The sequence below is a fragment of the Nylanderia fulva genome, unplaced genomic scaffold, assembly GCF_048542155.1.
Source record: "Nylanderia fulva isolate GAGA-0341 unplaced genomic scaffold, ASM4854215v1 Scaffold64, whole genome shotgun sequence".
Taxonomy (NCBI): domain Eukaryota; kingdom Metazoa; phylum Arthropoda; class Insecta; order Hymenoptera; family Formicidae; genus Nylanderia; species Nylanderia fulva.
Genome location: NW_028190742.1, coordinates 470,460 through 488,682, shown reverse-complemented (window position 1 = coordinate 488,682; position 18,223 = coordinate 470,460). Strand labels below are relative to the sequence as shown.

The 18,223-nt window shown below is 25.6% G+C and overlaps 1 protein-coding gene across 13 annotated transcripts in view; it reads right to left on the bottom strand.

The window, feature by feature from the left end:
• CaMKII (Calcium/calmodulin-dependent protein kinase II) overlaps positions 1-18,223 on the bottom strand; it is a 205,810-nt gene that overhangs the window by 83,364 nt on the left and 104,223 nt on the right. For 9 of the 13 annotated variants that reach the window (XM_085488162.1, XM_029301442.2, XM_029301443.2 and 6 more), the window contains exon 10: positions 15,720-15,780. In XM_085488162.1, the coding sequence (XP_085344288.1) occupies positions 15,720-15,780 (61 nt within the window). The remainder of the gene's footprint in view (positions 1-15,719; positions 15,781-18,223) is intronic. The other 4 variants (XM_029301444.2, XM_029301445.2, XM_029301451.2 and 1 more) reach the window with 1 other exon arrangement.

Genomic DNA, 18,223 nt, shown 5'->3' with positions numbered 1-18,223 from the left:
AAACGGTCCCTAAATCCAGCTCACTTCGAAATGAATCGGGATTGGACGGCCGGGTGTAAACTAGGTCTATGACGACTTAGCGTTTCGAATCTGGTATCATTAGTCTCAGATCCAAAGAGGTGAAGCCCACAGCAGTGATGCCAGATTCAAGTCACGCTAAGTATTTTAATGTGTTTTAATATGTTATGTTGTATATTTTTAATGAATTTTATAATTAATATTTTTGTAATTTTTTAAATATTTTTTATCAATAAAGATGAATCAGTAATTACAACTTTTTATTATTATATTCTGTACAATTCAAAAATAAGATCAATAATAAATTAATTTATTAGCTTGATAAATTAAATGTTATATTTTTTTAAAAAGTGCATCAAATGTTTCATCTCCCGCTAAGGTCCATCACTTAAATTAAATTATTTTCAGCAAAGTATGTATTTTGATTATATAAAAATTAATCTTTAAATAGAGATAGTATATGTTTTTTTAGTATATGTTTTTTAGTATATGTTTTAGATAGTATATGTTTTTAGTTGTGTGTTTCTCACTTTACCTGGTCAAATACGTCTTAATTCGGGGAAAAGAAATAGGCCGGTATTCATTGTCCGATCTTATATTTAAGATCGTCTTAAGTCCGAGCTTAAGACCCCACGGACATTTGATTGGTTGAACAGGATTTTAAGTCAACCTCCGACCAGACTTAAGACGATCTTAAATATAAGATCGGACTATGAATACAGGCCATTGATAAGTTTTATAGAATTCTTTAAATTAAAATAATACTAAACTAATATATAAAATAACATAGTAAAATACATTAAAACACTTAGGATAATATTTGTGTTGTTTGAACGTCCGCTAAAATTAAACAGTCCAATATGACAAATACTCAATCTCTTATACATATGTATACCTTGTCATTGTCAGCTAGAAAACTTATGTTCTCGATATATCTATGCACTTCCGAAACGCTGGAATATTTGTGATACACGTGATGGAGACTATATAGAAAAATAATGTTAGTCTGTACCTTTTGTATTCAATAAATTACAAGACAAAAAATATTTAAGGTTTTTAGTTGACTTTCCCTTGTACATTATAAGCGCGCACGTATATGTGTATTTGTGTGTACATGTGTAACAATGAGTATAAAATAGAAATTGGAAAGAAAAAAGACAAAATCGAGACAGGAAAAGAGAGTCCAACATTATAAAACAAACTAATGTAAAGAATATAGGCCAAAATGAACGAAAGATGGCTTAAGTGAATCCACCCTTGGATGTTTATTTATTAGATCCATTTTCGAATGCGTTCCCACAATTAAAACAATTTTTGAAGCATTTCTTGATTTGGAAAGCATATTATCGCTAATATCAAATGCTCAAACATTAAAAAAACATTGTAGACATTTCTTCTTAATGCTTAAAAAATAAGTTCAAACAAGTAAAAAAGCAAGCTTGTTTAAAATCGCAAATGTGTTAATTTAAAAAAACTGCATAGCTTTTTTCAAAACGGGAAATAGAAAAAAGAAAGAGAGAAAAAGGATGAAAAAAAAATGAAAAGAAGAAATGTATAATTACTTTTAAAATTTATACATAAGAAAGTTATATACAAGAAAACGTATGGAAAATGATTCTAATTATGTTGATATTGTGTATGAATATTGTATAAATATATTCCTTTCTAATCCTAGCTATAAGTTTAATTGTGATTTGTATACATTAATTAATAACCTAATCAACAATATTTGGAATATATTAGAACATTTCTTTTTAATATTATGGTGCAATATACTAATTAATAAATAATAATCTTTTATGTTTTCAACATGCGGGATTAGGAATGTATTATTATTGACAGTATATACTTTGCATATATATACAGTAATAAGTTTCTGAGACAAATGTAAAGACAATTTTATAAACAACACATAATAACGATGGAGTGATTAAGGTCATCAAAAATTGAAATATAAACATATTGCATCCAGATGAGATATGATGGATAACCATTTCATAAGAAAAAACAAAAACACAGAACAGAATCGTAAACAAAGAGAAAAAATGTTGAAACAAATGCATATATGTTCAGTAAAATGTGTTTATTTTCTGTTTTCACAACTTCTATATTAATGCATTTGCACTTTGTTATTAATTTCTATATATTTTCAGAAAGCAGTTTTACAGTTTTTTTATATTAAAAATTGCTTTTTGAATATATTTAATAGCTGAAAATCTGCAGGAAAAATATATACACATGCCGATCACATGCAACAAAATAAATTAATTAAATATATTGTTTATATTGATTTGTTAGATGTACGTTTCTTTAGATATAATCGGAGGCATTACGACAATTTTAAGTGCCTCCTACGCTGGAATTTGATCGTGCATCCCAGTGACAAAGGCTCCATTATTTCGCAAAACTGCAAAAATAATTAAAAAATAGACATCAAAATTTTGCGTCCTCCTTAAACTTTGCGCAATACGCTGGAGCATATATTGCGTATCCTCTTGTAACGCCTCCGAATATAACAAATAAATTGATAAATACTTTCATATATCATTCACAAGAGTTACATTTATGATAAAAACTATATTCACAAAAAGAAAGAAAGAAACAAGACATATAAGAATGTAAAATCAAAATTAACTTCAATTTGTTTAATTTAGAGTACGAAAAGATTGACGTAGATATTATTGATATAGCAAGAATAATTATACTAAACATTAATTTATTCAAATAAAATTTAATAAAAAAAAGTATATAAAGAAAAAAGAAAGAGAAAAAGAAAAGAAGAGAGAAAAAAAAGAGAAAAATACAGAGAAAGAGAAAAGGATAGAAAGAGTTCATAATTTTTTCTATATTATTGAAAAATGTTCATATATTTATTTCTATAAAAGATTTTTGTTTAATATAACATCTTTAATCAATCTTTAATATTCTATGTGAAAAATAAAGTTTTAAATTATGTTTTACGAATAAAACTATGTATTTTCAAGATATGTACGATAACTAGTTTATCTCGTTTAATTAGAGTAGATTCATACAAAAAGAGAGAAACACCTCTCACAGAAATTAAACGACCTTTGTGTACTTTTAGATTTTCACTATGGAAAAGTAAAAAATATATTTTATAATTAGAAGCTCTTGAAAAATTTTTGATAAGTAAGTTAAACATTTTTGTGCTTATCATCCCAAGCAAGAATTTTATTTCTTGGCATATTTATTCAGCTTCCTAAATTCCTTCAAGATAAGAATTATCAAATTTAATTTAATGACAAAATTAGAGAAACTTTATATAAACTATTAAATTAATATCATTTAATACATTGTTTGAATAATTTTGAATTACGCGCTCTTACAATAAAATAAAATTTAAACCAAACCATTGTAAACCAAAAAAGAAGTATCAAAAAGGTAGAAACTTTTTCTATTTAACACGTATAATTTATAAAAATGTACTTTCAAATTATTAATACTTTAATATAGATAATAGAAAGGACTAATATAAGAGAAAGAGTTAAAGAGTTAAAGGTACGAATGAAAACTTCTAAATAATTTTAAGCAATGTTAATTAATTTAAAATTAAACGTTTGGTCCCAAATTTCGGGCCATTTTTAGTAACTGTGATAAAAATAGAAACACACATACAAAAAATAAAAAAGAATTTATACCAGAGAAAAATAGATAAAAAACTACATTGAGAGATTACATTCATTAAAAGTGAACGAAATAAAAATATAATAATACAAAGTGTATCATGTCATCATGCATACATGGAATCCTCCACATATTCCGTTAAAGATGTTTCGATTCAGTCGCGTCGATGTTACTATTTTGATTGGGAAAGAGAAGAAAGTTTACCATACAACTTCGTAGTAATTTCATTTTTTTTGGCACAAAAGAACATTTTTCTCAAATGTATTCAAAATATATCATTTCTCAAAAAGTGTTCTCTATAATTTATAAAACACGATTATTAAGATTGATAGTATAATATTTTATTACTTAATTTCTGATTGTTCGGAAAGGTTAATGAAAAATCGTCTCTTTACTGACATGCAAAATAAAAATTCAATTCCCATATAAATCTTGAATTTTAGGAATTATTAATTTTATAAATTAATATAATTATAGTTTTATAAATTTTAATAATTGAAATTATTTTATTAGTTATTTAACTATACCAAAATTCTGATTATATGAATATAACTACAAAATTGTGATTATATAATAATAAAAATAACTATATATTATAATAACATAAACTATATTTTATATTATATTAAAATCCAGAATAAGATATACTTGATATATTTAGACTAAAAATATAAATAATTATGGCAATTTATGCAATAATATATCTATAATTCATTAACACATATATGTATATACCGGTTTGGTTGCATCTATATATTAATATAATTTTTGTTAAACATATTCGAATTTTACCGTCACATCGTGACAGCAAGGTTACGTTCGATTTCTACCATCAGTACTTGATAATTGAGGTTATATTACAATTGCCACATTTCTACTGTGACAATTTATTATTTCAAGATGTGACATTTATTATTTCTACTACATTTTCATTATCAGCGTCTGATATATTAGATTTTGTCTACTAGTAGACGTATCTGTTGTCACTAATAGCAAACAATACTCAATTTTTACTGCATTTTCACTATCATGTTATATCAGCAAGTATTATAAGAAATAAGCATATGATGTAAAATATATATAAAATATTTTGCATTAGACTAGCATTTTTCTATCTAGGGATTTAAATACTGTTTTAACTTTTGAAATTATATTAATTCAAGAGTTAAATAAATTTTGTAACTTTTAATAAACCGAATAAAATATTTTTATTTTTAAGAAGTAGAGATGAGAGCTTCATTTAATTTCTTTATTAAAAAACAGAGAGAAAATAAAAATCCTGCTTCGTTCAAAATCTTTATAGAATTTGAAAGCTTTCTGAATAGTTTTCTTATTTTGAAAATTTTTTTCTTTATCGTAGTAAAAGAATTAACAAGATAGAGACTCTTGAGTTATTAAAAATATGAAAATAGAATTTTTCTTTAAAAACCAGGATACAGAAAATTTGTGTAGTGAAAAAAAATTGCTGTTATCAATTAAATTAATGTATATATTATACTATAGTTTCTTCATGAAATTTTTGAAAACAAAATCCGTTGAAAACTCATTATTTATCTATATTATTTTAAAATTACTACTATCTTGCACAAATTTATAAACATTTACTTTTGGCGTTGACATCTAAAGTACATAAATAAATTAGCTTAAATCTAGTCGCTGTAGCTTGAAAAAACACCTCTAATTGTTGAGATGGATTAGCTTTGCTTACCAGTAAGATAAAGATAGAGCCATATTCAATACAAACTTGAGGCATGTATTATAACGCATTAAAACATGCAAACATAATTGCGCAAGGCGCAATTTTGATAAGCATAAATAATCTGAACAAAGAAAGCGAGAAAGAGAAAGAGAGAGAGAAGCATATATATATCTTATTGATACAAAATTACTAATCGAAATATTGTGTTAAAATTATAGTAAATTTGTTAGAAATGCAAATATATATGTATATAAATAAATAAATAATTATTAAATTTATTTCAATATAAATCAAAATTTTTATTAAATGTAATTAAATTCCACGAGTTTTAGAAAAAACTAGCGAATATTCAAATTGTATCTTTGAAACGCATTTACTCGAAAAATATATATTGTACATGTATAATAATGAGAGTTGAAACATTAAAATATCATTGTATTACATATTATATATATAATATGTATATATTTTATATATAATATATACATATATATAAAATAAATTTGTGTAATTACAGCCCACATCCGGAAAAAATTACAAGAATACTAAAAAAAACTAGTATAATAATTCTTTAATAATATATTATTAAAGAATTTATTGTTATACCAGTAATGTTTCATATTCTCTTGTAGTTTTTTCGTATAGAAAATGTAAATTAGGTTAACGAAATTGTTAAGATAAATGTTAAAATAAAAAACCTGTATACTGCACTATTTTAAATATTACATTATGTTTCTTCAAAATTTATTAAATTAATTTTATTTTTAATTAATTTTTTTGAACTTTTATTTAAATTTAAATAACAATTGCAAAAAGAGAGATCAACTAAAAATTTAATGCAAAATGCCGAAAAAGAATAACAATTTGTAAAAAGTTCTACTGTTTACAAACTAAATGATATAAATTTAAAATTTGAACCTAGATTTTTGCGCAAAGAAAACATATCGGATAAAAAAACATCCAATTTTTTGGTCATTTCTTCAATTGCGGACTATTCTTACTAATTGCCAAACTATGTTTTAGCAACTATTAGGATTCGTTATTATATAAATAAGAATGTACGAATAAATAAAATAATTGTTTGTATATAAATTGCAACTAGCAGTTACATATTTTTTCTTAAAAATAACTATGTATTTTCTGTACACTAAATTGATTTCTCTTATTATTTTATGCATAAAAATATTTTAGATAAGATTATAGAAAAATATTTTACGAAATATTTCATAATTTATGTAAAATTATGTCAAACTAAAGTATAAAATATATCATAAACTATTCACTTTTTGATCATCATAATTTCTTATGCTGAATATTACGAGAAATCAATTTATAAAAAATTTATGTGGTTTAGAAAAATTTAAGAAAAATATGTCAATCTCTAAATAACTTAGAAAAAAGTTGCTTAAGAGCAATTCTGAGCCTTGATGTCCTTTTCGAAACTTTATATAGAACATTTTTCTCAAAAACGTTTTATTTTTAAGATAATCAACTGTATCGCTTAAGCTTAAAATAAAACTTTGATACATATTGTCAATGTTATAACATTCAAAAAATTTCTTAATATTTTAATGAACAACTAAAATCAGCCAGTTAAAAAGTCTAAAAAAGTACAAAATCAAATATAAATTTATATATCCATATATGTATGTTTTCTTCTTTTGCTTAATATAATCTCTGTTGACATATAAAGAAAAGAATAAAAAAAATTGAAAAATAAAATTGAAAGAATAATTTTTTTGCATTACTTTTGTTAAAATAGTGAAACTTGAAAAAATGATAAAAAATTATCCACATATTAATTATATACATATAATCATAAATAAATTTATATACGCGTATTTATAATTTAAATAAATTTTTATACGTATATTTATAATTTAAATAAATATAATTATATGTATAAGTATATTTATGAATAATTTTTATCCAATGTTCTAATTTCACTTTTTCTATAATACAATAAAAAAGAAAAAACAATATGAACATTATTTTTTTAATTATTTTTCAATTATTTTTCTTTTTTCAATTATTTTTTTATATAGAAATTATACAAGGTAAAGGAAACATATATGAACATATTTTATATATAATTATGTATATATACATATATGTATTTATATTTGATGATATATAAATTTTTTTCTCAGAATTTTTTGGATGTTACATAAAGTCACAATCTTGACAATATATGTATATATACATTAAGGTCAAAATGCAGATGTTACACTAAAGTAAACATTCACCAAAAAGATATGAGTCTACATTTAAAAGTTTATAATAATAAAATAATAATAAATATATAAAAATACATAATAAAAGTTAGAATTGTTTGGATAAACATTTATCAAATAGATATTACTATTATAAAATATATACGTATATAATAAAAAACCTACATAATAAAAATTAAAACCGTAGAGATAAATGGTATTTTTCTATCCAACATTTTGCTTCTTTAGTGAAACAAAATTTTATTTTAAAATGTCACAAATCAATCGTTTCTCATGATTCAATTATTATCGACTGTATCGATTGTTGTATACTCAAAGATTTGTCAATAATTTATAGAATGCTATATTATAAAATTAATCAAGAGTAAAACATTTATTTTACGAATAAAGCACGTCGAGTTTGCACCTCCGACCCACTATGTACGCTGCGGTCTTCCTTTGTCAAAAAAAAAGTCATAGATATAATTGACTAATTAAGAAAAAATATATATACACGAGAGAGAGGAGGAAAAGGAAAGAGAGAGAGAGTGGGATAGGAAGAAGGAGGAGGAGAGGAAGGGGAGGGAGAGAAAAAGAGAGGGGGAGAGATTTATTCGTGTCAGTATTCTCTCAAGAGAATGCATTAATATATGAAATTACTAGCTAACTCGAGAATTTATGGATTTGTGGATTCCCCGGAAGCTGTATGCACGATTTGGGATTTATAAATCCATATGTAATTCGTGCGATTCTGCTATCCATGATAGAAATACGCGCGTCCTAAAATATAGCTGCTAAAAAATTATATACATTTTAATATAAGTATTTGTGTGTAATGGACCACAAAAAAGCATCATATAAAATTGACCTGACATAAAAAAATTTGCGCTTTGAATATTGATTATATATTAAACTCTTTCTCGTATAACTTTTTCTTTATCGATGTATATTTATGTATATTTTATTTTTATAGATGTATAATATGCTTAACAGCACACATATCCCGAAGACGATAGAGATCCTGAGGATGTTCGAATGTCCTCTGGATATCCTCTGAATATTCTGTGAATATCTTTCAGATATGTTGTGCTATTAGGGATATCTCGCAATAGGTAAATATACCTATTTTACTTATTGTTAGAAGATTTGAGACGAGAGAGAAAGAGGGGGGAGGGAGGGAACTTTTACAGATAATTCCTTACATGTAAAAGTCATAATATTTCACACATATCGTGTGATGGATATAGGATTGTTTCATCGTCAAGATAATCTTCTTTAAAATGTTTCCAAGGAAAAGAGATTAGCATATGTAGCTATCGTTTTTGAAAGAATATAAGCAATTAGAATGTATATATACTCCGTTCAATGAGAAAAACGTATCGATTTATCCGTTTCGGACAGGTTTTCGCCCAGAGTTTCTCCTTCACTGCTCATTTAATTTATCAACGCCTGCAATAGATGGCATCAGACTTTCGAAGCATTGGACCATTGGTACCTGTCTCTATTTTGCCCGTCTATGCGCAAACCGATGCACGTTCTTTCGTTGAATGGAGTATAGGTATGTAGTAACCAGAAAATAATATAATGAATATGAGCCTGTCAGTTTTACTCGATTTATGACTATACGCCCGAATATAAGTTGTACGATCTAACTGTACAACAGGATTATTGTCAACTATCATTACACTATCATTACACTCGTAGTAATGCATGAGCGTCGTAATTTCCAAGAATTTGTGAGAATTATCGGCAGATAGATATTGAGTAGAATAAGTAATCGGCTTAAATTACAACAACTCTTATTAAGAGATGTAATGTTGTAAATAAAATTAAGTCCGCAGTCATGATATTCCGTAAGTATAATAAAAACACAAGAAACATTATAATAAATAATTAATGCATATCTTAAATGTATATAAAAATACTACAAAACATCAAGAATTTATTAAAGTATCATAAACATCTCTAATTGTAATTTTATTTTTTATTTTTAAATAAACTACACAAGACGTTCAATTTTAATTAATCATCCCTAAAGGTTTTTTTTAGTTTTGACTGTACAACAAAATGTTTCAAACAAAAGTTGTTTGATTTGAAGAGAGACAGAATAAGATAGCGCTCCTGACTTTTGTCTGCAAGACGTTTCTCAAGGTTATTTAAAAGTTATTTATGTTTTTGTAAATAAAACTATTACTATAATTTATTTTTATATAAATCAATTCCTCACAATTTTTTGTATAAAAAATTATAAGAGTAAGATGGTTAAAAAATGAATACGAGATATTTTATAATTAAATTTGACTTTAAAGATATACGTAAACTGAATAAAATTATCTCATATAATATTCATTTTTCGACGATCTTATCTCAATACTTTTATGTATAAAATAATGAAAAAAAATCAATTGGTATAAAGAAAACATAATTATTTGTAAGAAAAAATATGCGTAACTATAATAACTACATATTTTTCTTACAAACAACTATTTTTTTACACCAATCGATTTATTATTTTATGCATAAAAGTATTGAGATCGAAAAATGAATATTAATATTATACGAGATATTTCATAGTTTATGTATCTTTGGTATCAAATTTAGATATAAAATACCGCATAAACTATTTTTTGTTATTTTACTCTTATAATTTTTTATATAGAAAATTGCGAGGAATTGATTTGTATAAAAGATTATAGTAGTTTCCTATTTCAAGAAACAAATGACCATCAAATGATCTTGAAAAACTGTCCTTCAGAAAAAGTTAGTAGCATCATTTTCCTTCTTCAAATCAAACAATTTTTGTCTGAAACATTTTGTTGAACAATTAAAAATAAAAGTTTTTGGAGGTGGTCGAAAATAAAAATTGAATACGTTGTATAATTTTCAAGCAAATGTGCGTGACAACGAACGCTTTTACGTGCTTCGTTGTAGATATTACCACGATTAAAAGATTATAAAAATCCTTAAAATCACGATCATATATGAAAGTGAGAAATTATATATACGTATATGAAATCTATCTAATGATTCATTTTGAAAAAATTGCATGCCTGTATATTTGTTTTCACAATCAATCACAATCAAATCATAGTCGATGCAATCGAACAACCCTGGGATTCAAATAGAATTTAGATTATGTATAGGTATACATGAGTGTAAGTTATATGTAAATTCGATAGCGTAATGTTTTCAATCTTATTTAATTTTTAGGCTATTAAAATGTAATCGAAAGTTTTTTACATCACATCGCACGATTTTTTTATTAACGCGAAGTGAAATCATTAATATTATTTTTCTGTGATATGAAATATGTCGCGATATTTTTAAGAATTATATTAATCTTTATTAATAACTCTATTATTAACGATGTGTTAATAAGTCGATAACAATTTTTATTCCGAAAACAAACAATGAATTCAAAGCAGGAAATGGAATCACAAGTCCAAGAAGGAAGAAAAATTGAAGGAGCTTTAAGTTTGGGATCGACTCAAAGCATTTGAAATAAATTTAATTAAAATCAAAATTCAAGCTTTAATAAAAAAGAGAAGGGGAGAAAACAAAATAAAAAAGCTTTTAATATGTGAGAACTAAGGACCATCGCATACAAATTGACATGGCTGCATATACACAACATAAAACGGGAAGCACACACTTTTGCATAAACGCATAAGCATATGCATAAGAAATTTGATTGGTTGAATTTCTTATGCATACATTTATAGACCAATCAAAATTCTTATGCTTACGCTTATGCGCCTATGCAAAAGTGTGTGTTCACTGGGCAAACCTGACTGGGCAAATGAGCATCGAACATAAAGTCTCCATATTGATTTAATATGCCCATTGTTCCAAACAATTTTATGTTATGCATATGCAGCTATATCAATTTGTATGTGATAGTCTTAAGAGTTACTTGTTTCGCAGTTTTACTCTAACAAAAGATTCGAACGGATGAAAAAGAACAATCATTATGTAAATAAAAACAATATTATTCCGCTCTTGACAATTTTCCATCATGAGATATAGTTTAATTGATTTTATTTGTATTTTATTTTTTCGCATTTTTAATTCGCTTCTCCGATAAATATAGAAAACGGTAATTAATTTTTTCTTAATTTTCTTAAAAAATAAGAATTTTATTATTTTTCTTATGTAGATGTCGCGACAAATCTACTATACAGAAATTTCGATTATTTGCACTAAAATGAATTATTCAAAGAATTTCGGAAATGTGTGAGCATATCCTTGTAACATAGTTAAAAGTACAAAAAGAATACAAATATATATATATATATATATATATGTATATGTATATATATATACAAATATACATACACACACACATATATATATATATAGTATATATATATATAAATACTTTAAACTTTAACACTGAATTGTAATAACAGGTAAATCACACGTGTTATATACAGATATGCGATATATTGTAATATGACAATATGTGTCGAATCTACAAAATGCAAGATGCTTAGCTACTTGTCAATCTAAAAAGGGAAACGGAGTGGATGTGAATCAACATATATTCTAAAACCATTATTTTAGATGATAATATCACATAAGCAAATATATATGTGTATAGATACATAACATATGGCATATTATCTGCCAAACATTTATTACGAATAGAACGAGCCCGTATTTACTTATGCTAATCGAACAAATAACAGCGAGATGTGTGCATATGCGTGTATATCTGTGTAAATGTCTATAATAATCCATATTCGCACTCATCTTTTAAAATGACAGTTTCATTTTTATATTATTTTTAAAAAATTCTAAAGCGACTGTGCTGCACAAACCTCAAACTGCTATTCTATTACTTTTTGTAATAATATGTAATAAACTTTTTATATTTACATTTTTATCGCCTGTCTTATACTTCAAATTTAAATTTTTATATTTGGTTATATAAAAATATAAAACAAATTGCATAAATAATTTTTTTTTATATTTTTTAGTAATTCATATATGTCATATAATTTCATTTATTAATACCTATTTACCCAGATAGCCACAGTAATTATTATGACATCAAAATGATGTCATAATAATTACTGTGGCTATCTGGGTATTAGTACGTTTTTTTTAGTAACAATATGATTTATTTCAGTTTTTTTAGAAAGAATAGAAGGTCCTTTATGTAATATTACAATATTATTGCATAAATTAATGGTAGACAAATCTAATAAATAATTTTATTACGAAAAATAAAAAATATTATTAGGATGAATAGAGTCAAAAAACGTAATTTTTTGCTCTTAATTTAGAGCTACGCCTGATGTATCATTTTTCTAAAATGTTATTATAACAAGATTTAAAGGAAAATATTGATGTAATTAAATCAACTTTTTATAAATAAATATAATTTCTTGAACGATAAAATTTGCTGATAAATAGATTTAGATGTACGCAATTCTATGATTTGAATGTTATTAATGAGCTCTCAGAAATCGACTCCTATATTATTGCAATATGTTTACAATATCCATGATATAATGAATGATCAAATACATACGATAAGTAAGAAAATAAAATTTTGGCAATGATGATTTATTTAATTTGTTTCGAATGATTGTTTGCCTGGTTTGTATCGAATAACGGCATGATAACAGTGATGATTAAATGAAAGGGAAAACTGCTTGAGTGCATTGTGACGACAATTTGAATTACCCAGAATCTTCTTACGATAAATACGCACATAAGGAAAAAAGTTTCGCTATATACTTGCTTAATCGCAAAATATATATTTTTTAAAAATCCCTTCGCTATTTTAAACATGCCTGTAGATTTGGAGGCAAGAAATATGAAATATTTATTTTTTGCTTCTTTTTCTTTTATGTGGTACAGACCGTGACCTACCCTCTACATACATGTATATTGAGATCTGACATATGGGCGGAAACGCATACGTCAACATGGCGCCGAGAAGCTCATGTTTAATATAGTGTCATTATGACACAATGTGATATTTTATTTATTATGTTTATTAATATGCAAAGCATTTATTGGGTTGGTACAAATCCCAAAGAAAATTCATTGAAGATGAACCGATATTTGAAACAGGGCACATAATATTTAATTATAATATACAGAGTGTCCCGCAACGTGATGTCCACAGTAAAACTTTGTATTCTTGGGATCATTCAATGTATGCTTTACTTTACCGCACAAGTGCGAGAAAAATACTTTTATGATTTACATTACTGCACAGTTTATAAAGTATATAATATATTATCGTTCAATAAATAAAATTATTATCTTCAATAAATAATACTTATTTTATTATATGCAATTTTGTTTTTTTGCTATAACTGTAAAACAATCGACTTTAGAGCATATGTGTATTAAGACTTTTTGATTTAAAATGATCCCAATACAAAGTTTCACTGTGGACATCACGTTGCGGGACACCCTGTATATAATATATATAGTATAAAATTATTATCTTCAATAAATAATACTTATCTTATTATATGTAATTTTGTCTTTTCGCTATAACTGTAAAACAATCGACTTTAGGGTACATATATATTAAGACTTTTTGACTTAGAATGATCCCAATACAAAGTTTCACTGTGGACATCACGTTGCGGGACACCCTGTATATAATATATATAGTATATATAATATATATAGTATATATAATATTATATAATATACCTATAATATAACTTATATAATATATATAACTTTTAGAACGTAGAGAAAATATCCCGCAATCCATAATAATAATTAATTAATTCATAAAAAAACCTGATTACTGACAATGAGCTTCTACTGCTTTTATTTCTCGCCACCAGATGTCATGACTACAGATGTCAGATCCCAATACATATTTGCAATGTGCACCTTTTTATAGTTTTTACACGGATATACAATTTTGGGACCTACAGTTTTATATTGGTTCCAAAAGGCCAGATTGAAGTGATTCTCGTGGCAAAAAATTGGTAGTAGTTCGCCGTTTTCTGCCGACAGATGATGATTGAATAGACTCAAGATGTGTTTTTAGTCAGATTTGAATTCAGATCCTCAGACATAAAAAGAAAAACGCACATTCACTGTATCACAATAGAACACTTCATTTTTTATTATAAATTTGTAATTATTATTTTGTACTATTTTACATAGACATGAAAAATGTGTAATATGTCATAATTATATATTACTTTTTCATCAGTAACTTTAACAAGATTCAGTATAACGAAAGAATTTAAAATTATTTATCTCTATAACTTTATCAGTAACTTTAACAAGATTCAGTATAACGAAAGGATTCAAAATTATTTATCTCTATAACGAGAGTCACGTATATTCAATATAAACATCTATTATAATAATAAGATTCTGTTTTCTGGGTAACACAGTCTTTGCAGGACATAAAGTGCGAGCCATATGCATCGATATCTATATGAGATAGATAGGGGCTATACGAAATATGTAGATGGGAAACATCATATTATGATAACCAATGTGCCGAACGAGCGAAGATGAAACGCGATTATTCGCTTAAGTGCCTAATTAACTATGAACTTGCATCGACGATGATTTTTAGAGAATTGACATGATATGTTGATCATTGACGCATTGTTATATGATTTTCTAATTTCCTGTTCAACCTCGCTCCTTTGATAATCTAACGTCAACGAAAGGACTCTATATCTTTGTACATGAGCAAAAATATATATACAAGTGCTTCATTTTGCAATCATTTCCATGAAAGAAAATAATGCTCAAACACAATTTGGTGGTGCATAAAATTGTTTATATTTATTTTAATTTACGTAACTATATATACTAAATAAAATTGATGATGAAATACAACTTGTTCTTGACAGTGACAAATTTAATAGTAAAAATATTGTGTACACGACTGCACGATGAAGCATTTCTCTTTAAAAAAAATAAGCGAAAGGCAGATAAACAGATCCTCTATAGAAAAATGCAAGAGAATGCAAGAGAAATCAAGGATGGGAGGACGTTTTGTTGCATGGCTCGGATTATAAAAAGGATCGTTGAATTCGTATATATTGATACACGGGAAAACGTCAAATTTAACAAAAAAATATAAAAGTACTGTCTGTCGTGGACCGTATAGAGCGCTGAAGAGGGCCGGAGGTACTTACCCTGTGTATCATACTTACTGGAAAAATTTCGCGTTGCCAGCATGGTCGTCAATATAGCGCCCTGCAAGTGAGAAAGAAAAATGATTGCTATCATGCAACATCAAATAAAAAAGTAATAAGCCCGTGATAACGGCGCAAATTTGTATTCCCTTGCCAACAAATATAAAATATTTCTGTTTCCATTTACAGTGATGCTAGAGTTGACTCTGTAAAAATTTGTCGACAAAATGTTACTTGTAATTTTATTTTTATTTTTTATTACTTTTATATATGTATGTATGTATATATATATATATATATATATATATATATTAAAAATTTTATGTACAATATCCGGGAACTTATTTATTATTCTTTTTTATGTTTATTACTTCAATATTCTATATATTTTACATAAATCTTTTTGTTATTTTTAAGGCTAAACCTCTAAATAACTTAATTTTAAAGGTTTCCTGTCATTCTTTTACATGCCCTCCTTGCCCTTCTAAGCTTATTTTGTATTTTTGTAAACTGTATAACTTTAATATAAAATAAATATTTATATCAACTGACAGCTTGTCGGTTTTTCGAAATTTTTCTTTTTTTAATCAAAGCTGACCGTCCATGTTTTTATTAACATATGCACTTTAATCCCTGAAAACAATTTTTAATTTTATAAAAGCAATAAAAAATAATCATAAAATTACAAAATTAACATTTCGTCGGTAAAATAGAATAGGTTCCAGCATCACCTTAAGTGCACTCAAGAATAAATCCATTATAATTTATAATTTATAACATAATTTTATACAAAATATATATAAATTAAAGTCACAGTGATCCATACTGTATAAATTTTTGTAAATAATTATAGTCCCAAAGATTCATAAAAATTTGAATAATTAACATATATTAATAATGAATAATTAACATATTAATTTCTTAATAAATATTTAAAACAGAATTTTTTTAACAACAAAGTTTATATTTGTGAAATTAAAAATTAAGACCTTTATTCTCAACATACTTTTATAAATAAAAGCACTTTTACCGATAAAAGTGGTTTGAGAATATTGATTTAAGAAAATATACAAACTATTAATTATTGCAACAAAACTTATAATATTCAAAAATAATTGTATTATTTAAATATACTAGTACTCCTCTCCTTATAAAAACGTAGTAAAAGCATATTAAAAGAGACCAATAAAAAATTTCACGCTGTTGAGTCATCAAATACGCTTAGTTTTTTAAAATCTTAACTTCATATAATCACTCTTAACTTCATATAATCAATTAAATTGAAAATCTAATGAGAAGAACAAATTTTATTCTCGTATATATTTCTCGAATTTTCGGCGTATTTCGATAACGACAAATGAACAATGTGTCATGTGGCAATAAAAAGTGGTACTGCGTCTCGCTCTTATAAATTACATGTGCGAGTGTGCAGCAATTGCAATTGTAAATCGTACTGCTTCGATTGTTTAATACTCGGTGACTTATCAAACGACATGACCGTAAATAAAATAGTGTTCATAGATAGAGAGACATTATCGGTTCTTAACAGAAGCCGTTATCACTAACCAAAGCTGCAAAAGGTTTATGTGCTAGAAAACTGCATCATGAATCGGCTGTATGAAAATAATTTTCCTTGATAACTTTTACAAGAACTATTCATATTTATCATATATTTTTTATAAATTATTTAGAAATTCCGTAAATCACTCGAATATTAAAAATTTAACTAAAACAAATTGTTGATTATTTTACATTAATATTATATGTTATTATATTTTTTGACTACCACATCATCGAAAATAGTATGCTTTCTCTCATATATAACAATTTAAAAATTTATAATTTAAAGTAAAAAGTATGCATTTTTTATTTAAAATGTATGTCGATTTTATGTTAAACAACATAATCACAAAAAATTTGATTTATTTTCTTTTTAATATGATATATGTATACTAATATGTATTTTTGAGAATTGATTTTTCTTATTCGATAATGACTCTCGAGAAAGGATCGATAAATGAATTAAAGTGAAAATTAATTACTGCTGATGAACACGCGTTGTATTGTTCTAATTTCATGGATATTAGTAATATGCACATATTGCACCGCACGAACGGTATCTAAATCGCAAAGCGAATAAATAGTACATGATAAGCGGACATAATGAATTTTGCATCTGTAAAGTCGAGGATAATATATAAGATTTTGCAGTCGCAGTTAGAATGAGAATGTGCGCAATTACAGTCATAATATCTTTCCATATGATCGCATTCTCCAAAATTAGCAGTTGATTCTCGCAAATCAAATAATAAATTTCAATCTTTTGACATCAAAAGCTATATGCAATATATTTTCCAAATATGAGTCACTCGTAAATGTTAAATTCAATTTATTTCGTAATTTAACGATTCTTCGAGATATTTAACTTAAATGTAATCTTTTTCAATATTAATTAAATAATAAATATATCTTTTTTAATATTAATTAAATATTAAATAATAAAT